This window comes from Lynx canadensis, chromosome D1 (assembly GCF_007474595.2).
Source record: "Lynx canadensis isolate LIC74 chromosome D1, mLynCan4.pri.v2, whole genome shotgun sequence".
Classification (NCBI taxonomy): Eukaryota; Metazoa; Chordata; class Mammalia; order Carnivora; family Felidae; genus Lynx; species Lynx canadensis.
In genome coordinates, this window is record NC_044312.2 from 15828556 (window position 1) to 15851095 (window position 22540).

The following is a 22540-nucleotide window of genomic DNA, read 5'->3' on the forward strand; positions in this document are numbered from 1 at the left end:
TGTATCTCAAGTGTCTTTAGTGCCTGGGTTTTTATGTGTTGCTGTTCGAAAGCCAGCTAAGTGCCTACGTAAATTGGGTGTTTATTAAACTGCCGTTCACAGTGGCAATGATGAAATCAGTACAACATGTAATAGAGGGGGAAAGGAACTGGATTTGTGTATCTCTGGGTGGGAAAAGTGAGAAAGTAATGTTTTCACCGTGCTGGAAGCTCTGCGATGGTGTCACATTCTTCTAAGAGACGGGATGGTACCCTGCTACAATTGTTGGTCAACCTATTCTCCTGGAATCTGCGTGTTTAGTGAAATCAAGAGAAGAACAAAAGTCCATGTTTCAGCTTTTGGGAAGGCTTAATAACTTTTCATTTTTCAGTTCCCATTCCGTTACTAGATGTGAAAGCTAGTGGTTTTCTCTATGAAAAACGTGATGTTAGAGTACCAAACAGAACATGATACCCTTCCTAAGAAAGAGTACCCAGACTAAGTAGTTTGTTGTGCCCAATTCCCAATTATCCGAAGCAATGTAGAATTCTTTATCCAGTATAAACATTTATTTATCCAGTATAAACTAATTTCACCCATTATTGACTTTCAGGCTCTAAGAAAATTTCTCAGTAATGATAAAATACATAACCATGTGTTTTTGAGTACTTGCTATGTAAACTTTTTAGATTTGTATGTAAGCAAATTATACAATTGATAATTCTTTACTACTAAAGGTTATTTACATATGTGTTTAGGCACAATAAAAAATAAATTACCATACAAAAGTTCTCTTTAGGAAAAAGATACTGAACAATAGGGTCATATTAACACCTGAATATTTAGCCAAGACACAAGCTACAAGTTTTGCTGAAAAGATTTTCCTTGAGGTTTTAACTACTTCATTACACTTTTGGGACACCATTCAGGCCATCTGTTTGAAAAAATATTGTTATTTTCAAAGGTTGAATTATGGAGAAAAGTAGAAAATGTAATTTAAAAGTAATATAGACCTGAAAGCCAACTTTTAGTTTTGGGGCACCTGGGTGGCTCAGTCGGTTAAACATCTGACTTCAGCTCAGGTCATGATCTCATAGTTCTTAAGTTCAGGCCCCACATCGCACTGCACTGACAGCGTGGGCCCTGCTTCGAATCCTGTCTCCCCTCTCTCTCTGCCCCTCCCCCGCTAGCTTGTACTCTCTCTCAAATAATAATAATAATAATAAATACTTTTAATGTAACTTTTAGTTTCCAAATTGGGTGTGAAAATTTTACTTTTTTCGTGTAAAAGGCAAAATAAGATAGGTAGAGAATGAATGCAGAATCAAGGTTCATGTGAATATTGTACCAATTTTTCTAAAAATACTAGAAAAAATATTCAAAGTTCAGCATATTTAAATACAGATAACCTATTTGAAAATTCCAGTTTGTTAAAAGAAAGAACATCTTTGGCCCAGTCAGTGAAAACTGAAGTTATTAGGCTATAAAGATGGGGCAGGGGTGGGGGCAACTAAACTTTCAGATGTTTTCTATTTTTTTAATAAATGCTGCTATAAACTTAAGTTTGGAAAGACACTGGGAGGCTAAACACTTTTGAAAAAGCACTTTGCTTTCCATAGCCTACTTATAAAGTTTGCTGTCTCTACTGGCATAAGGGAAGAAAGAATAAAGTTGGTTTCATATTGTTAGTTTTGGTATTTCTTTGCCCCATACCAAATCCTCCCTCCCTCAAAACAAGCAAATAAAATAATATAAAGAAAAGGAAAGGAAAGGGAAAAAAAATAATCTCATCCAGTTCTCGGAGCTTTATAGAACACTGTACAAAATTATCATCACTTAGGCTTGATTTTTTTCACCAGCCCTAAATTTTTATAGTCATAATATACTATTCCAGAACCTTCTGTGTAACTGCTTGATGATTCCAGTCTGCAAAAGAGCACAGATTTTGCTCTGTTGTTATAACTGAACAGTAAGCTGAACAGTATCCACTGCTCACGGAAGACTTGCTCTGTTGGTTGTTTTTTCGGAACACAGAGAAAAAAGGTGACAAGTGATTCATCCTGAGGTGGCATTTGTCAATCCATAAGCATTTACATAAACTCTTCTAGCTACTCTGTGATTTAGATTTGTGCTAATTATAAATGTGGGATCAACCAAAACAGACAATCATCTGGGATACTGAAAGAAATTCAATAAAACAAGATGTGTCCCATACTCAAGGAGAGCCATAAAAATCAAACTGTTGAAGAACGGGATTTAGGGTTTCCTGTTAATTGATCAAAAACGGCGGAGAGAATTGGCTCATCTTTTAGTTGAGACTGAGAAGGAAAAAGTAAACACATTAACCTTAGTAGCAAGAGTGCTGCTCTGAAGAAACTAATACGTTAAAGGAAATGTCATGACTGACAAGATGGCTTTCATCTCATTTGACACCAACGGGCGTGCATACAATTAATAATCCCCAAGGAGTGTTCAAGGGCAAAAATGTAGTTTCTCAGTATAAAAAGCTCATGAGCATTTGAAAAGTATTTGCACTCTGAAATTAAATAAAACCGTAGTGATGGGCTGTGTGTGAGTCTCCTGGTATCAGCTCAAGGGGACCCTGGGCCTATGCTGGCTCCAGAGAGACGTTGCTTCTCTGGGTGGTTATGTACTGCAGGGCTGGTTGGAAGACAAGTCACAACTGGTAAAGCCAAAGAAAAGCTTCCATTAACTTCAGCTTATCCTAGGGTGCTTGTTCTTGGGAATCTTCAGCTTCCTGAAATACAGAAGTTTAAATGGATTATTCACGTGGGAAGAGTGCATAGAGGTAACATGGAATTCCAAATTACATCTATTTTATCGAATGTGCTGTCCACTGTGAAGGAAACTATTCTTAAACGTACTTGTTCTCCTTCTAATTCAACTTTTAGAAGATGTTTCCCGTTCCTTAACTACATAGCTCTCAGTGTCCTTAATTCATAGCTTCTGCCTTGCACAGACACTCAGATGATCTATAGCTCGATCACACACATGCATGCCTTCTCTCTCTCTCTCTCTCTCTCTCTCTGCCCCTCCCCCACTCTTTTATATAAAAAAAATCAAGCACACAGAAGAATAGAAAAGACTGTGTATAGAATTCACCTGTCACCTAATTTTAAAGCATTTTTTGCCTTATTTTCCCAATATTTATTTGGTACTTTATTATATATAAATACATATATAAATTTATATATAACAAATGTATATATGTATTTATTTATATATAATAAAAAAACAAATATAGGGAAAATAAATTTATATATAACAAATGTATATATAAATTTACATATAATAAATATATATAAATACATATTTAAAATAGGAACATTTTCCTCTATAACCACAATACCTTTATTATACCTAATAAAATTAACAGTAATTCCCTAATATTATCCATATTCAAATTTTCATATTCAAGACTCCCAATTGTCCCCCTCCTAATCTTTTTACAACTACTTTGTTCAAACTAGTATCCATCCAGTCAGGACATCCCGTCACAATGCACTTGATCATGTGAGTTCCTTAAAATTTCTTCTCATCTCAGGGCGCTTGGGTGGCTCAGTTAGTTAAGCATCTGACTTCGGCTCAGGTCATGATCTCACAGTTCATGGGTTAGAGCCCATGGGTTGAGTTCATGGGTTTGAGCTGCCCGCTGTCAGTGCAGAGCCTGCTTGGGATTCTCTCTCTCTTCCTCTCTCTCACTCTGCCCCTCTCCCCCTCTCTCTCTCTCAAAATAAGTAAACTTTTTTAAAAGTTTCTTTTCATCTCCATCTTCATTTTCCATGACCCAGACTTGCTAGAGAGTCTTCTTGGTTTTTTTGTCTTTGTTTATTTTATTTTTAATGTTTGTTTATTTTTGAGAGAGAGACAGAGCGTGAATGGGGAAGAGGCAAAGAGAGGGAGACACAGAATCCAAAGCAGGCTCCAGGCTCTGAGCTGTCAGCACACAGCCCAACGTGGGGTTTGAACTCATGAACTATGAGATCATGACCTGAGCCAAAGTCAGACATTTTAACGGACTGAGCCACCCAGGTGCCCCAAGAATCTGCTTGGTTTTTAAGAGACAATAGCCCTTGGTAAAATCTCTCTCATACCAAATTTGTTCTTCTGGGTTTACAATAGAATCATTTTTCTCCATATTCGATTTTATAAGTCCTTGAGACTTTTCACTGAGACTTTAGGCTACAAAAATATGACTCTTTTTGAAAATAATAATAGCAGGCCTATTTCAGAGAATAGAAAAAATTCTGATCATATGAAAAATAAGTCATCGTATTTTTTAAGCATAATAAGCCTGAAAACTGGTAAAATAAAATTACACACTACTAAAATGGGATTCATATTCCCAATAACTAGATGAAAGGAGTTGAAATCAATTCCAAATAGTATAAAAGTTCTCCTGCTAAAATGTCAGGCCATGTCAGGGTTCCTGGGTGGCTCAGTTGGTTAAGCATCCAACTTTGGCTCAGGTCATGATCTCACGGTTCAACAGTTTAAGCCCAATGTCGGGCTCTGTGCTGACAGCTCAGAGTCTGGAGCCTGCTTCCGATTCTGTGTCTCCCTCTCTCTCTGCCCCTCCCCCGCTCATGCTCTCTCTTTCTCTCTCTCTCTCTCTCTCTCTCTCTCTCTCTCTCTCAATCTCTCTCAAAAATAAATAAACGTGAAAAAAATTTAATAAATAAAAAATAAAGATTTATTTACATGTTGAAAGTTCATTTATTATTCGTGGTCATGGTAAACATAACCACAAAGCCTCAGATAATCTTAGAATTTTCCATCTTCAACGGCAGTAGGGTCTAACTCCCTCATCCTTTGCACCAAACATACTGAGAGGGGAAGCCATCCATAACGCTAATAGAAGACTTTCATCTCCCTGACCCAGCTCCTCTAACTTCACGTAGAAAACACCTAACAGTCCTAAAATCTGGAGGATCCACATTAGAGATGGGCCAGACAAGGAAGCTAAGGAAAGAAATCAACTCATTTATGAACCTCACCATCTAAGAATGTCAGTCTGCGTCTTCTAAATAAACAGAGACCTTTTTATCTTGGTTGAGCCTTTCCTCTTCTTTTCTGTAACAAAGAAGCAGAAACTAATGTTAACAAGCAAGGGAGGTTAAAAAAAAAAAAAAAAGCAAGGGAGGCAAATCTTACAAAGCTGCGGTTGATGTATTTTCTCCCATGTTTTGTGTAGAATTATATGCATCTGGGAATAGATCCAAAGTTACCACTAGTGCCGTCTAAAAATACACATGCTTCCACATGACCCTGGGTATCTGAACTTTGACATGTTTCAGAATATTTTTGGAGGGAAATACAATTTGGGAACTTGAATAAACCTTAGTTTATCATTAGTATGCTGCCTCTAATTGCATTCCTTATTCAGAAAATACAAAGTTTTATGTTGACCTAGAAGTCATCTTTATTGCTTATATTCTATTCAAGCCCTAACCTCAGAGTTGGGCTCATTGAGCTTCTTCAAATCAATTCCATTTTACTCCAGTAAATATTACTTGCGGGAAAAAAAGTGATGGTGCTGGGACAACTCAAGGACTTCAACTGCAAAAGGATGAATTTGGACTCCCACTTCACTCCATGTGCAAAAATTAACTCGACATGAACCAAAGACCTACTGTAAGAGTTAAAACTGTAAAGCTCTTAGAAGAAAACATAAACTTTCATGACTTTGGATTAGGCAATGGATTCTTTTTTTTTTTTAATGTTTATTTTTATTTTTGAGAAAGAGAAACACAGAGTGCGAGTTGGGGGATGACAGAAAGAGGAGACACAGAATCTGAAACAGGCTCCAGGCTCTGAGCTGTCAGCACAGAGCCCGACGCGGGGCTCGAACTCACGAACACTGAGATCATGACCTGAGCCAAACTCAGATGCTTAACACTTAATCCTGGCACCCCGGCATCAGATTCTTAGATATGACACCAATAGCAGAAGCAACACAAGAAAAAAATAGATAAATTATACTTCATCAAAACTAAAAAGTTCTATGCTCCAGAGGACATGAAAAAGAAAGTGAAAGGGCAACCCACAAAGGACAAATAACCCAATTTTAAATGGGCAAGATATTTGAATAGATAGATCTCCAAATAAGATATACAAATGGCCAATAAACACGGCAAGATGCTCAACATCATTAGTCATTAAGAAAATGCAAATCCAAACCTCAGGGAGATAACACTCCACACCCATCCGCTGGCTATCATCAAAAGGCCAAACAATAACAAGGGTTGTCAAGGATATGGACAAATTGGAATGTTGCTGGTGGAAATATACGATGGTGTAACTGTTTTGTAAAACAGTCTGGCAACGCTTCAAAAAGGTTAACAGAGTAACCATACATTCCAGCAATTCCACTCCTAGTTATAATATACCCACGAAAACTGAAAACATGCCTACACAAAAATTTATAAATAAATATTCATAGCACCATTAGTCGTGTTGGCCAAAGAGTAGAGAAAATCTAAATGTCCATCGAATGAATGGATAAGCAAACTGTGGTATATACATGCAATGGAATATTACACAGCCATAAAAAGGAACGAAGTGCCATACGTGGACGAACGTTGAAAATATTATACTAAGTCAAGAAGCAGACATAAAAGGCCACATCGGATGATTCTCCATTTATACGAAATGTCCAGAATAGGTGTAGGAATGCTGGCCATACTGCCTCCACCTTTGCCCTACCGTCTTGCTGTTGTCTGCTCGATGACCTCGTCAGGGATACATGTTCTAGAGTAATGTATAAGATGTAAAAGGTTAATGTACAAACTCTAGGCTCACCTTCTAAAACCAGAATGTCCAGGGAATCTGTTCTGGATTTCAATGGGCCCATTAAGACACCAGTGCAGATAACATAGTTTTCTGCAAACGCATGGATGGTGCCATAAGGTCTGCTAGACATTGGCCACCAGTCACGCATATGCAAACACTCCCCCGCACATGTCCAGCTCCTTTAAAACCAGTAAGCTAAAACGCAGGACTTCTGAGGAGACTGGCTGCGCAGCTGTCCAGATGGCGGTCCTCCTGATCCTCCCTGGCAGGAAGTCACTTAACACAGAACTCTGCGTATTCTGTATCTCTTCCAGTTTCAGAGTGCCTTCTCAGTCGGGGGGGGGGGGGGGGGGCACTTTACGTTCTCCTTGCCTTCGAACAACAGGCAAATCCATGGAGACAGAAAGCAGATCAGTAGTTGTCAGGGGCAGGTGGAAGTGGAAAATAAATAGTGATGGCTAAAACGTATGAAGTTCCTTCGGGGGTGATGAAAATTCTGGAATTAGTGGTGATGGTTATGTAACTTGGTGAACATTAAAAAGACAAATTTTTATGATAGGTAAATTTCATCTCAAAAAATATATATTTTTTGAGCACCTTATATCAGCATGGCTGACTCTCCTAGGCACTGACTCACGATGACCCTGCTGCCTGCCCAGCAGATTTTACAAATATACACTTTACATTAAAAAGTAAGGAATAGCAGGGGCGCCTGGGCGGCTCAGTCGGTTAAGCATATGACTTCGGCTCTGGTCGTGATCTCACAGTCTGTGGGTTTGAGCCCCGCGTAGGGCTCTGTGCTGACAGCTCAGAGCCTGGAGCCTGCTTCAGATTCTGTGTCTCCCTCTCCCTCTGCCACTCCCTTGCTTGTGCTCTGTCTCTCAAAAATGAATAAATGTTAAAAAAAATTTTTTAAAGTAAGAAATATCCTAAAAAAGCTTCACATAAGCAGATTTTGACAATATCAAATCCTCCATAATAAAGAAAGCCTCTAATGAAATCTTCTATACAATTAAGAAAGCTTTTGTGAAGTTACCAGATCACACCCTACTTTCTCCATCCTGTGAATCTGAATTCTTTTATAAGATTTACTCGGAGGGAAAAACATCTGTTCAACAATCATTTTGCCCAAGTGTAAAATACCAAGAGTCACGACAGAAGAGTGTTAGAAGAAGACTGCCCAGAACTGCCCAGCCTTACGATTTTATCTCCACCACTTTATGAGCTCTTTCGGCCCATCGCTTTTTCCGGAAATGCTGGACGAGGACCACCACGATTACTATTATGACCATCAGGGCACAGGCAGAGCCAATGGCCAGAGCCAGGAAGTAGATCTCAGAGAAGCGTACTGTAAGGACAAAAAGAGGATGTCATGATTCTAAAAAGAGAAAGAATATGATGAAACCTAACGATATAAGAGGGATGTAGTTTCAGCATTAAATGCTTTCTCCTACCATACGACCTTGTGAACTCTAGCAGCAGTAAGGAAGCTATGAAGGCTGCTCTCGTGGTTCTCAAACTATGGTCCCAGAAGTAATAGCAGCACTCTGCAGAACTTTGAAATGCAAATCATCAGGGCCACCTCAACCTCCTGAATTGTAGGTGGGGCCCAGCAATCTGTTTTAACCTGCGTGTCCTCCAGGTGATTCTGATGCTAAGATTCCGAGAACCACGGAGCCAGTAAACCACCCGGTAGGGTAAGGTTATTGCTGACCTAGCCAAACCGAGCGTCCAAACTGTTTCTCCTAGATTCCCTCTCACCTCTGGCATTCATCCGGTCATTTATCCAGATTTATTAAGGGCCTACTATGTTCAGACATTGCAATGGAAATACAAAGCCAAAAAAGACGTTACCTTCAAGGAACTCATACCCACTGGGAAGATAGGCAAGTAAATCTGTAACTATAGTCCAGCAGATAAAATGATGCAAGACGGAACCCAGTGGGAAAGGTCCCTAACACCAGGCAGAGTCTGTGAAGTCTGGGTCTCCTGCCTTTTAGTTTAATTTTTTTAATGTTTATTTATTTTTGAGACAGAGAGAGACAGAGTGCAAGCAGGGGAGGGGCAGAGAGAAAGGGAGACACAGAATCCGAAGCAGGCCCCAGGCTCTGAGCTGTCAGCACGGACCCAGACGCGGGGCTCGAACTCACAAACCGTGAGATCATGACCTGAGCTGAAGGCAGACACTTAAACCCACTGAGCCACCCAGGTGCCCTGATTTCTGACTAAAACTTCAATAAACCCTCAGAGCCAGGAAGGACTTTAGAAAACGTCTAGCCCAGAAGTTCCCAGCCTGGAGTCTGTGAAAGAGGATGGGAAGAGAGCCGGGTCACAAGCCCACAAACTCTGTGTCATAGTGTGTGTATGTGTACATTTTTGTGGGAAGCAGAGCCACGACTTTCCTTAGGTTCTCAGGGTAGTGACCACAATACGTTGAAGAACATGTGTTCTTGTCCAACCTGCTCCTGCAGGTTACACGCAGATGAATTCAGAAACTGAGGTCCAAAGACATTCCATTACGTCTTTTGGTACTCAACTGACTTCTCCAAGGTCACGCAGCCCTACTGATGGAGCCCTGAAGGATGATACTAGGAATGAAAGGAGGAAATCCTACTACTCCACAGGTAGTAATATCATGTGTGAGTTAAGAGCACCCGCCAGAGACAGCTGGGTGAAAATACCAGCTCTACAATTTACTAGCTATGTGATTTGGGGTAATTAACTTCTTTGAGCCTCAGTTTCCTCAATGTATCAAACAGAGACAACAATATTCATTTATTGAATTCTTATTTAGAAAAAGACATTCGTGGGGCGCCTGGGTGGCGCAGTCGGTTAAGCGTCCGACTTCAGCCAGGTCACGATCTCGCGGTCTGTGAGTTCGAGCCCCGCGTCAGGCTCTGGGCTGATGGCTCAGAGCCTGGAGCCTGTTTCCGATTCTGTGTCTCCTTCTCTCTCTGCCCCTCCCCCGTTCATGCTCTGTCTCTCTCTGTCCCAAAAATAAATAAACGTTGAAAAAAAAAAAATTTAATAAAAAGAAAAAGACATTCGTATCCATTGGTTCCACGCTGTGCCCACACATAATAAACACTCACTGTATGGTAGTTATTATAATTTTCCGTGCAAAAAAAAAAAAAAGTTTTTTTGGTGCAATTCAGAGTTTGGGGAATTTTTACATTCATTGTCTCATTTTTCCTTCACCATAAGCCTCGCTAGATTATTCTCACTGTAAGGAAAGGAAAAAAAGATTTATTGCCAACTGGTAAATGATAGCAGTGATTCAAGCCCAGATTTACAACTCCTAAGTTTTATGGTCTTATCTGCACGGCTTCCGGGTTTTCCTTTTTATTTTTTTCCCTTCTTTTTATTTTATTTTATTTTTTTAATATAATTTATTGTCAAATTGGCTTCCCTACAACACCCAGTGCTCCGGGTTTTCCTTTATAAGATTGCAAGCACTACAATGCATTAGTCTAGAGTACAGTTTTGGAGTCAAAGATGCTTGGGTTTGAGTTCCAAATGATTCCATTCCCTCAGCTCCATGAATTCAGACAAACGACTTAACCTCTAGGAACCTCAACTTCCTCATTAGTAAAATGTGGGGCACTAAGAGCACAAGAAACTGATGTGATATATAAAGATTAAACAACACATGCAAAGCCCCTGACACGTGGGAGGCACTCAATAAATGATCACCACCATCACTGGATCCACAGCCTAGGGTGTAAGGATTAAGTGAGATAGTACGGGCCAAGCACAGGACAGTGCCTGACACAGAGTAGGTACTCAGTAAGTATCCTGTGAATAAATGAGTGAATGAACAGATCTATTGTTAGCCTTTTATCAGAGAACTGCTTCCTCTCCCTTTTACAATCTCAATGCCGCTTCTGTAACAGATTCCGCAGTCCGCTTAACTTTCTGTTTCTTTCCACAGACAAACAAAGACTTTCTCTTTTTACCCCAGGACTCTTCAGTCTCCCTCTGTAGATTCCAGACCCGAAGGGCTAGCCCTTCTCGCTAGTCTTTCAGCCGTCACAAAAGACCACCCCTCTCCTTTCTATAAGCTCTCAAGCTTCCCAAAACCCTTTTCCCCTGTGTGACCTACCAGTGTGCACGACGCTCAGCCGAATCTCCCCTATCAGCCCATCAACGTCAGGTGGGTTCTTCACCTGGCAGGTGTATGTCCCATTGTCGTCAAACTGCAGCTTCCAGAGGATGATGGAGACGTCGTACCGCTCAGGGTTCCCGTCCCAGACCACTCGATCCTTGAAACGCCCACTCATGGGTTTGAAGGGATCCACATGGTAGTAGAATACCTACAAGGCAGAAGCGGCCAAAAGTCTTATTATTCAGCGCCGGGGCACGGAGGCTGAGAAAGGGGAGCCAGCCTCACTGCCCCACATGCAGCTCTCTTCCAAGAACCTCTTGCTTTCCCCTTGATGGACCTCTCAACTCTGCCAGTCATTCTCTGCCAAGAATCGTGTCTCGGCTTTACCCTGTGCTTATTGCTGAGAAAAAAACACAGGCAGGGCAAGGAGAAATGGACCGGCTTGTCTCCCCAACCAGGGGTCCCCGGGCCTACGACAATAATCTACTTACAAACTGCTCGGGGCCCCCATCTCGAGGACGGAAGTTCCAGGTCACTGTTAGAGCATCACCCACGGGGGCAAAGCTGGAGAAAGTGCATTTTAACCGAACATCTGTCCCGTTGACAGCCTCCAGCACTTGGGAGGTGTAAATTTCCACCGCTGCTATAGGCCAAAGGGCTACCAGAGAAAAGGAGAAAGGAAGATGCAGATTAAGAGAATTTCTGCCGACACGGCCAAGATAAATGTCTGAGTGAGTCTTGTAATGAAGTCAATGTCCCGGATCTCAAACTTACTCCACCCTGAGTCTGCATGCTCCCACTTACGTGCAACCGTGACTCAAAATACCACATGGCGAGCCTTCTCGGTGCTCTCCACTTTCTCCATAGTGCGATACCCTAGCCTCACGGTCCCCGCTCCCACACTGTTGGAACCAACTACAAACGTCGGCAGATACAATTGAAAGCACAAACAAACAAAAATCAAAACTAATCGTAGCATGGGTTAGACATGTATTCAGATGAAGCATTATGTATTGTGTGTATAATGGTCCCCTAGAAGGCAAGTTGTCCAGAAAGGGTCCTTGATTTCATACTGTCCCCAATCTTCTGCAGAAATTGAAATTAATTAAGCCCGGACAGCTTCTGTATGTCTGCACCCCTGGAACCTTTACACCACGTGGCACTTTTTTTTTAACCAGGATATTTACATTTAGAATGTGCATATTGGGGCAGTTTCAAAATCACCGTGGGTCTCTCTCCTTAAGTTTCTCAGCTTTCCCAGGGCTGCTGAGAGTCCCAGACAAGACGCACAGAAATCCAAGCGCCTGATCCTGCCTGCAGTGGGAGGTTGAGAGTAGCCACAAAAAAAAAGGAATAAAAAAATGGTTTGTAACCTGAGATTAGAAAGCCCTCTCTGTGCCTGAATCACTAGCAGCCGAAACACACCTAAACCTGTTTGTCCAAAATCAGTTCACCAAAAACAACCCACCAACTTCGGTTTCAGCAAAGTCAAAAACTAAAGTGAACGGCAACCGTGGCTCAGGCTTCCAAGCAACACTCTTGTGACCACCTTGCAGGGTCGGCGGTGAAGGAGGAAATGGCGAGGGACCCCCCCCCCACCCCCACCCCTCCCCGCAGCCCTTACCTGTGAGCTGCACGCCAAGGAGAAGCAGCCCAGCACGCGAAGTGCTCTTGCCATACATGAGGGAACCCAGCCCTGGCCCCAGAGACCAGACCGGGCAGACCGAGGGCTCCAACACCCTGCCAAGGCCGCTCCAGTAAGAACTGGCACCTCGTTTTCCCAGAGAGAAGAGCCAGTCCCTCACCTATGGGAACCTGAGCTCCAGTGCCTGTGACTCATCCCTGCTCCGCCGGTGCACTTCGCTGGAATGAAAGGTGGGGCCTCAGCTCCCTACGCCCTCCTCCCTTTCCTCCCTCCCGCCCTCTGCGCTGCAAGCGGTCCGCACACAGTTCCAAACTCTGCGGTCCTCTCTTGACTTTGCAGTTAATCGGCCTGGGCTCTGGCCTCTGGATGGCCTCAGAGACAGCCAGAGGTGGTGCCAGCCTGAAACTCCCAGGCTGCTTTGGGTTTGGCACACACACACACACACACACACACACACACGCGCGCGCACACACGATTTTTTCTAAGCAGGCTTCCTGCTCGCCTGGGAAGTGAACTGTTGCAACCACCTTGCAGTGATTGCCCTTCCCAAAGCACCTCCCTGGGGCCGCTTTGGCCTGGACTGGATTCACAGAACTCCAATCAGAATTCCTTAAGACCCTCTCCAGACAAAAAGTCCTACAGCGTAGACATTTGAGCCAAATGTGACCACAAGGATCTCTGCACCTTTTCCAGCTTGCAGCTTTCCCTGAGACCCCGGGAGGGGGGGTGGGGCGGGGGGGGGGGGGAAGAAACTGACCAAACAAATGTCAGTGTTTTAATGACCCCTTCACTTGGAAGAATTTAAAGCAGCAGAACATCGTCCCTGCTCACCTGCTCTCTCTGTCTCTCTCTCAAAATAAACAAATAATCTTTGAAAGAAAAATAACATTTTTGTGCCTCAGATTTCACCTGCCAGTTTGAGGGCAGCCATCTGTCTGAAATCTGAAGAGTGGAGGAATTTAAATGAGTAAAGGTGCCTCTTTGTCTGGAAAGAGGGTGGGTAATTGTTACAGATTAATGAAGCAGCATGGCGAAACAGCAGAAGAGAAGGAAGATTCCACATGAAGTTAAGATTGACAGGAGTCCAACCCTGAACAGAAACAAATTGCCCGGATTCCCTGGATTAGCAACCTAGAAACCGGAGTGATTCATAACGTCTAGTTAAACCCTGAAACAGAGAAGTTGCCAGAAAAGGAAGGAAGGGGCAGGCTGACTAGGAAAGAGAAAAAAGAGAAAACTTCATAAAGAGGGAGGAAAAGAGAAAATTCCACCGAGGGAGAGGCAGATTGCAGAAGTGAAAAAGAAAAGCCAAAAAGAAAAGAAAACCAGCAGGAGAAAGATGTCATGATCATGGGGCAAAAAAAAAAAAAAAAAGGTAAACAACAAAACGCAGTTGTTGGGGGCGCCTGGGTGGCTCAGTCAGTTAAGCAGCCGTCTCTCGATTTCTTGATGATCTCTTGAGATCAAGCCCCGTGATAGGCTCTGTACTGAGTGTGGAACCTGCTTGGGAGTCTCTCTTCCTCTCTCTCTGCCCCTCTCCCATGCCCATGTCCTCTCTCTTTCAATAAATAATAATAAATAAACAGTTTTCAATTTTTTAACGTTTATTTATTTTTCAGAGACAGAGACAAAGTGTGAGCAGGGGAGGGAGAGAGAGAGGGAGACACAGAATCCAAAGCAGGCTCCAGGCTCCGAGCTGTCAGCACAGAGCCCGATGCAGAACTTGAACCCACGAACTCTGAGATCATGACCTGAGTAGGAGTCGGACACTTAACCAACTGAGGCGCCCCTAAATAAACATTTTTTAAAATAAAAAAATAAATAAATAAAAAAGAAGAAGGGAAAGAACTGAGAAACCCAGGGGCTAACCAAATGAAGTGTTTCCTAACATGAGTATTTTATTGTGATGAGTGTTCCTGAAAATCGAGTGGCTCCTATGTCGGCTTCTAGACCAGAGATGAACCTAAAATCAGAATGCTGGGGGAATCTTCAAAATGGGGATAGGATTGGGGTGCCTGGGTGGCTCCGTCAGTTGAGCATCCGACTTCGGCTCAGCTCATGATCTCACGGTTTGTGAGTTCAAGCCCCGCGTCAGGCTCTGTGTTGACAGCTCAGAGCCTGGAACCTGCTTCAGCTTCTGTGTCTACCTCTCTCTGCCCGTCCCCTGCTCATGCTCTGTTTCTCTCTCAAAAATAAATAAACATTAAAAAAAATTTTTTTTTAAATGGTGGTAGGATAAAATAGAGGCTCTCCGGCAGTAGGTCTGTGGAGTTCAGCTCCAAGAGCCCCAAAGAAAAGGAGTTAGAGAAACTTATCCGCTTTGTTAGCCTTCAGCTTGCGGAGAAATGCAGCTCTAAAGGAAAGGGAAGTAGAGCCTGAGGTCTTGAAGTCTAGAACAAATTGCAAAATTTGGTGAGAGATAGAGTTACCAGAGAGCTCAAGGACACAGAGAAAAGCAGCAGGAGAGGAATCAGGGCAGGCAGCACTGAACAAACTGCCTGTTGTCAGGAGAAGAATCTCTCCCCCAGGTAGCCAGACGCCCTGGGTGCTGGCCGCCGGCCGTGCTCTGAAGGACAGCAGCTGCCCAGATCCCATTCTTCAGCAGGGTTCGAGTTCCTGGCTTTGTGCCCAGCGACGCCCAATTCCTTCCAGTTAGCAGGAGTGGCTCCAGAGTCATCCAGTTCCCCTCCCTGGGAGGGGAGGGAGGAGACCAAAGGCTGGACTCCTTCAGTAGAGAAAACACTGAATAAAAAGGACATTTGCCCCCGAGGGTCCCCAGGGTGGCGGTAGGCAGGACTTTGATCAAAACCGGAGGCATCTAGATAAGGCCTCTGGTGCATTTAGTGTCTCCGCGAACAAGAGAAAAGGAAGAAGGCTGTTGGAGATAAAAATGAAAAAATGAAGTCTTCAGAGCTATCACTTTTTTTCCCTAAACTTTTCCAGAGAAAATCCTGATTATCATTAAAATTGATGGCATACTCTAGTTTTCGAAGCACTTCATCTGTCCCCACCCCCTACACATTTCCTTTTTAAATATTCCTTTTTTAAAGAAGTTTATTTTGAGAGAGAGTGAGAGTAGGGAAGGGGCAGAGAGAGAGGGAGAGAGAGAGAGAATCTCAAACAGGCTCACACTGTCAGCACAGAGCCCGAAGTGGGGTTCACACTCATGAACCGTGAGCTCATGACCCAAGCCAAAGTACCACTGAGACACCCAGGCACTCCTCAAAAATATTTTTAAAAATTTTTTAAGTTTATTTATTTAGTTGGAGAGAGACAGAGATAGCACAAGTGGAGGAGGGTAGAGAGAGAGAGGGGTAGAGAGAATCCCAAGCAGGCTCCGTGCTGTCAGCACAGAGCCCGATGTAGGGCTCGAACCCACAAACCACGAGATCATGACCTGAACTGAAACCAAGCGCTGGACGCCTAACCGACTAAGCCACCCAGGCACCCCATTAATGGATACCTAGAAACCCACTGGCCAGTTGGAAACTCACAGCGGGGGCCCAAAAGACATAAGGGACAACTGGCTTGTGTTGAAATTTGTAAAAATTGTCATCTTAACATTCAAGGCAAAATGTCTTTTTCACCACAAGATGAAATTAGCATTCAAAGCAAGGGAAACAAATGATTTCGTTCTTTGGCTGGTTCAGATAAAGGTCTGTTTACTCAAAAGTTTCTGCCCGTATGTTTTCTTATTAGGAAAGATTTTATTTAATTTTTGTTATATGCTGGGCGAGCCATATAAAGTAGAATAAGGTATTTCTGCCTGGGGTGGGGGTGGGGGGAATCAGAGTCCAAAGAAGATTGGGAGGTGGAGTCTTATGTTAACAAATAATTACCATATTTGTGACTTTTGCGATGGGTCCTTAGAGAACAAATAGGAATTAGAGAGAGAGAGGAGAAACAAAGCCGCTCCTTTGAAATAAACAGGGGTGGGGGGCGGAAATGTAGTCCCCACAGGGACCTACAAATGATTTCTTAACCCAGTGCACGGGGAGGGGTGGCTGGCCAGGAGGCTGGAGAGAGAGGCTGGGTCCAGATGTTGAGGGTCCTCATTCTGCATTTTAAGGAGTATGGACTTGATCCTGACAAATACACCATTTGGAAGTGGCTGATACGTGATCCAAAAGGAGTGGAATGACTTTGGTATTTACCGGACCAAAAAAAAGTAATGAGGGAGGGACGCCTGGGTGGTTCAGTTAGTTAAGTGTCTGACTCTTGATTCTGGCTCAGGTCCTGATCTCACAGTCTGTGGGATCGAGACCTGCGCTGGGCTCTGCGCTGACAATATGGGTTTCTCTCTCTCCCTGTCTCTCTGCCCCTCCCCTGCATGCTGGCTCCCCTCTCCTCTCAAAAATAAACGTTAAAAAATAATAATCATAATGAGAAAGCCTTGGAACCTCAACCACCACATACTCAAACAGCTTTCTCAGAGGTCCCCTGGCCAGAATTTGAAAAGTACAAACTTCATACCCATTTTCAGATGACTCAGGGACTCCCAGCCACCCCTCCCAACAACAGTGCCCCTCTATAGCTCCTTTCTTTCTTTTTCTTTTCTTTTCTTTTCTTTTTTTAAACTTCTGGTGAGCTTTTCACAGATGAGAGAGGGAGGTCAGAATGTCAGAGTCCTAGATGAGAGTTGAGCTCTTAGTCCAAAAGAGGAGGTGTGTTCACTTTGGTCCTCCTGGCCTTGCCTTCCCTGGAGATACTCCAAAGCAAGTCTGGATCTGAGACTGAGCTCTAATAGCTTAGAAAAACCATGCTCTCTGGCTCTCGAATCTCCCTCCTCACTGCGGCTTGTATACCTCCCCAGTAAAGCCCGGGGCTCCTTTCTTAATTATAGAGGAGGGGATCAGGCTCTTATTAACTGGCCCAGAGAAGAGACTCTGAAGTTTAACCCTTCCCTTACTCTAAAGAGCAGCTAGATGGATTTGCACAGGGCTGGAGAGATGGGTGTCTTGCAAGATAACCGAAGAACCTCCCTGTTCACCAAAGGTACTACATCGAAATAATGGGTGAGAATTTACATTTATATCCTGCTTACTAAAAAAAAAAAAATATATATATATATATATATATATATATATATATATATATATATCCTGCTTACTGATGAAGATAGTATCTTCTGGTTACCATGACCAATTTTCATTCTTAGGAAATTAATTCATTTCCTGAGAGAAAACACAGCAACTTCTTTTTTTCTTTCTTTCTTTCTTTCTTTTCTTTTTTTTTTTTTTTTTTTTTGGCTGCTATATACTAGGAGGCAGGAGGCAGGGGCTGGAATCTCACCTGCTTTGCTTTGATCCAAATCCACCCTTGGCCACTCGCTAGCAGTGAGGAGACCTGGGTAGTTATTTAATTCTCTGTGCCTCAATAGTCCTTTATGTAAAATGAGAATAGTAATATCTGCCCCACAGGCTTGGTGTAAGAATCAGATAAAGGGGCGCCTGGGTGGCTCAGTCGGTTAAGCGTCCGACTTTGGCTCAGGTCACGATCTCGTGGTCCGTGAGTTCGAGCCCCGCGTCGGGCTCTGTGCTGACAGCTCAGAGCCTGGAGCCTGTTTCAGATTCTGTGTCTCCTTCTCTCTCTGACCCTCCCCCGTTCATGCTCTGTCTCTATCTGTCTCAAAAATAAATAAACGTTAAAAAAAATTAAAAAAAAAAAAGAATCAGATAAAACACTGCATTTAAATACAGCTCTGTGCTTGGTGCCCATAGAAAACACTCAGTAAGGTTGGTTGGTTGTGATTGTACTTAGTTAAGGTTTTGAAAAGTGCTCCCATGACCACTTTGGGAAAAAGTCTGAGAGTTTCTTATAAGGTCATGTTTCAGGGTGCCTAGGTGGCTCAGTCAGTTAAGCATCTGACTTTGGCTCTGGTCATGATCTCACAGTTCATGAGTTCAAGCCCCATGTCGGGCTGTGCACGGACAGCACGGAGCCCCGACCCCACTTCGAGTTCTGTGTCTCTCCCTCTGTCTCTGCCCCTCCCCTGCCCCTGCTCATACTCTGTTTCTCCCTCTCAAAAATGAACATTAAAAAAAATTTTAATAATCATATAAAGCTAACCACCTCAGCATTTCCACTCCTAGGTATTTATCCAAGAGAAATGAAGTTATATATCCACAAAAAGACTTGTATGAGAATATTTGTAGAAGTTTTAGTCATAATACTCCCAAGATGGAAACAGCCCAGCAGTCCATCAGCAGAAAAATGGGTACTTTGTAGAATACTCGTCCAATGGGATACTACTCAGCAAAAAAATAGGAGCAAACTTCTGATATGTTCAGCCACATGAGGGCATCTCAAAAATACTATGTTGAACAAAATTAGTCAGATGTAAAGCAGTATGTACTCTTTGGTTCGACTTATATGAAGTTCTATTACAGGCAAAACTAATCTTTGGTGGAAAAAATCCTGACAGTGTTTGCCCTTGAGAAAGTGAGGACAGGAGTTGACAGGAGGGACGTGAGGGAAATTTCTAGAGGATATTAATGTTCTCCATCTTGATAGCAATTTGGGTTACACAGGCTTGTGCTTTTGAAAAAAATCTTTGAGTTAAAAAAATTTTTTTTTAATTTATTTAAGTAATCTCCACACCCAACGTGGATCTTGAACCCACAACCCTGAGATCAGGAGTCACATGCTCTGACGACTGAGCCAGCCAGGCACCCCTGAAAAACCTCTTTGAGGGGTACACATTGAACGTTTTGTGTGTTTCATCGTAGGAAAATTTTATTTTAATATTTTTTTAAAAAAGAATGATAAATATCGGACTCTCATTAATGCTGAAGTGCGTAGGGGGCTGTGTCCTGATGTCTGCAATTTCATTTTTAAATGCATCAGAGGCACCTGGGTGGCTCAGTCGGTTTAGCATCTGGGTCTCGGTTTTGGTGCAAGTCATGATCCCAGGGTCATGATATTGAGCCCTGTGTCAGGCTCCACACTGAGCATGGAACCTGCTTGAGATTCTCTCTTTCCCCCTGCCTCTCTCTCCTGTCTGCATGCTCTCTCTCTCTCTCTCTCTGTCTCTAAAATAATAATAATAATAATAATAAAATAAAATGCACCAGAAAAGTAAGATGCATTGCTGGATGGATGGGTAAAGGGTGGACGAGAAACGAGCGGATGTGTGATAAAATGTATAGTAAACTGTTGCTCAAAGAACCTAGGTGAGGTATACAGATATTCACTGTAAGATTCTCCCAACTTCTCTGCGTGTTTGAAAATTTTCATAATAAGATGTTGGCAAAATTTATTCCCTCTTTCGCCAAGTTTCCTTCACATTAAGTAAATGTTTATAAAGTGTTGGAGATTCATAATTTTATAGTATTCTAGTAGAGACATCATTCCTTAGAATATGGGTAATTTTTAACAGATGAAAATTACCATTAAAAAAACATTTCCATTTATCAAGTGCCTACTTGGGGTGCCGGACTGGCTCAGACAGTGGCACTCTTGATCTTAGGGTTGTGAGTTTGAGCCCCACGTTGGGTATAGAGATTACTTAAAAATAAAGTCTTTTGGGGCACCTGGGTGGCTCAGTTGGTTGGGGTCCAACTTTGGCTCACATCATGGTCTCACGGCTTGTGGGTTCAGGGCCTGCGTTGGGCTCTGTGCCAACAGCTCAGAGCCTGGAGCCTGCTTCGTATTCTGTATCTCCCTCTCTCTCTGCCCTCTGCCCACTCATGCTCTGTCTCTCTCTGTCTCTCTCAAAAATAAACAGTAAAAAAATTTTTAAAAGTTAAATATTTTTTAAAAAACATTTATTTATTTTCAAGAGATAGAGAGACACAGTGTGAGGGGGGAGGTTCAGAGAGACAGAGGGGGACAGAATCTGAAGCAGGCTCCAGGCTCTGAGCTGTCAGCCCAGAGCCCGATGTGGGGCCGGAACCCACGAACCGTAAGATCACGACCTGAGCTGAAGTTGGACGCCCAACCGACTGAGCCACCCAGGCACCCCCAAATAAAATCTTTTTTTTTTTAATTTTTTTAGCGGTTTTTTTATTTTTTATTTTTGAGACAGGGAGAGACAGAGCATGAACAGGGGAGGGTCAGAGAGAGGGAGACACAGAATCTGAAACAGGCTCCAGGCTCTGAGCCGTCAGCACAGAGCCCGACGCGGGGCTCGAACTCACGGACCGCGAGATCATGACCTGAGCCGAGGTCCGCCGCTTAACCGACTGAGCCACCCAAGGCGCCCCTAAAATCTTTTTTTTTTAAGTGTCTACTGCGTACCAAGTTCTGTGGTAGGCATGTTACGTATATTCTGATCTCCGTAATTGTGAGATTTTATAGAGGAAATTGAGACTCAAAGAGATATATTCATTCTAGTACCTATAGAGCCCTATGGTAGGTAGAGAGAAAAGGGTAAAAAAGAAGAATGATTAACCAGAGGTGAGGCTGAAAATCTAATCAGAAGCCAGACCCTAACAGCTCTTGATAAGGGTTAAGGTGTTTGGACTTTATCTTGAAGACAGTAGAGAGACATTGAAAACTTAAAAAGTGACCTGATCAGATTTGTGTATTAAAAAGATCACTTGGGGTGCCTGGGTGGCGCAGTCGGTTAAGCGGTTAAGCGTCCGACTTCAGCCAGGTCACGATCTCGCGGTCCGTGAGTTCGAGCCCCGCGTCGGGCTCTGGGCTGACGGCTCAGAGCCTGGAGCCTGTTTCCGATTCTGTGTCTCCCTCTCTCTGACCCTCCCCCGTTCATGCTCTGTCTCTCTCTGTCCCAAAAATAAATAAAAAACGTTGAAAAAAAAAATTTTTAGAAAGATCACTCAAGGGGCGCCTGGGTGGCTCAGTCGGTTGAGCCTCTGACTTCAGGTCATGATCTTGCATTCCGTGAGTTCGAGCCCCATGTCAGGCTCTATGCGGACAGCTTGGAGCCTGGAGCCTGCTTCAGGTTCTGTGTCTCCCACTCTCTGCCCCTCCTCCCCCTCAAAAATAAATAAAACGTTAACAACAAAAAAAAGAGTGTTCTGGGTGCTCAAGAGCATCTTGATTTATAGCTGTTGTCCTGCCATAATGATTAATAGTACCCCTTTCCCACTCCGATGTCGGCGTTACAGTTTGGAAAATAATTTACATGGTCAACCTAGATAAGGGGAACCCCAGGATGGGCACAGATCAGGCTCACTCCGAAGGGAAAAGGGTCGGGAACACAAGCTGAAGGAGATTTCGTCTGTGTGTGTGTGTGTTTATAAAGTTCTCTCCCCTCCTGAGGGAGTTCTCCCCTGATAGCTTCTCCTTTATGCACTTCATAGGAAAGAAAGTTCCAGAACGAGACAGGAGATGGGGGAGCAGATGTCTGAAAGACAGAGGAGGAGGTCTGCCATGGGTGGTGACAGGAACGAGAGAGGGAATTCGCCCAAGTCTGAGACTCAGAGGTCAGGTACACACCCAGGGTTTCCTATCCAATGATGCGACCAGAATCCAGGGCCAGGCTTAACTCCCAAGCCCTCTCCAGAGCCAACTGGAAGCCTCTCTATGATACTAATCTCCCTTCCTCGTTAGAATTTACCAAACATGTCTACAGTCAACCTCAGCCGTAAAGACAGGCCACTCTGTGACATGTAGTGGCCTCCCTTCCCTCCACACCATTACCACCTCTACCGTTCTCTAAGACTTTTGTTTTTTTATGCTTATCCTTTTAAGTTTATTTATTGAGAGAGAGACAGAGAGAGACAGAGAGAGAATCCCGAGCAGGCTCTGCACTGTCAGCACAGAGCCCAACGCAGAGCTCCAACTCATGAACAATGAGACCATGACCTGAGCCAAAACCAAGAGTCAGACGCTTAACTGGCAGAGCCACCCAGATGCTCTTGGAAGACTTTTGAAGCAAAAGTAAATGAAGCAAACGTTAGGCATCCTCTTCTCAGTGTCTCTCCTAAAAGAAAAGATTTGATGGGAAAATACTTAGAAATTGTGTCTGTAATGAGGTTTGGATTATGCCAAAATATCATCATTTTGGTCCTTCCGTACCCTATTACTCATTG

The 22540-nt window shown here is 43.2% G+C and overlaps 1 protein-coding gene across 1 annotated transcript; it reads right to left on the bottom strand.

Moving 5' to 3' along the window:
• Positions 1-521: 521 nt before the first annotated feature.
• On the bottom strand, positions 522-12901 carry MPZL2 (myelin protein zero like 2). The gene is made up of 6 exons (XM_030331738.2): positions 12522-12901; positions 11389-11555; positions 10895-11105; positions 7993-8140; positions 4998-5073; positions 522-2737 (listed from the first exon to the last, which is right to left on the bottom strand). The coding sequence occupies exons 1-5, from the start codon at positions 12577-12579 to the stop codon at positions 5010-5012; spliced, it is 648 nt and encodes a 215-aa protein (XP_030187598.1). The 5' UTR covers positions 12580-12901; the 3' UTR covers positions 522-2737; positions 4998-5009.
• Between the last annotated feature and the right edge of the window lie 9639 nt (positions 12902-22540).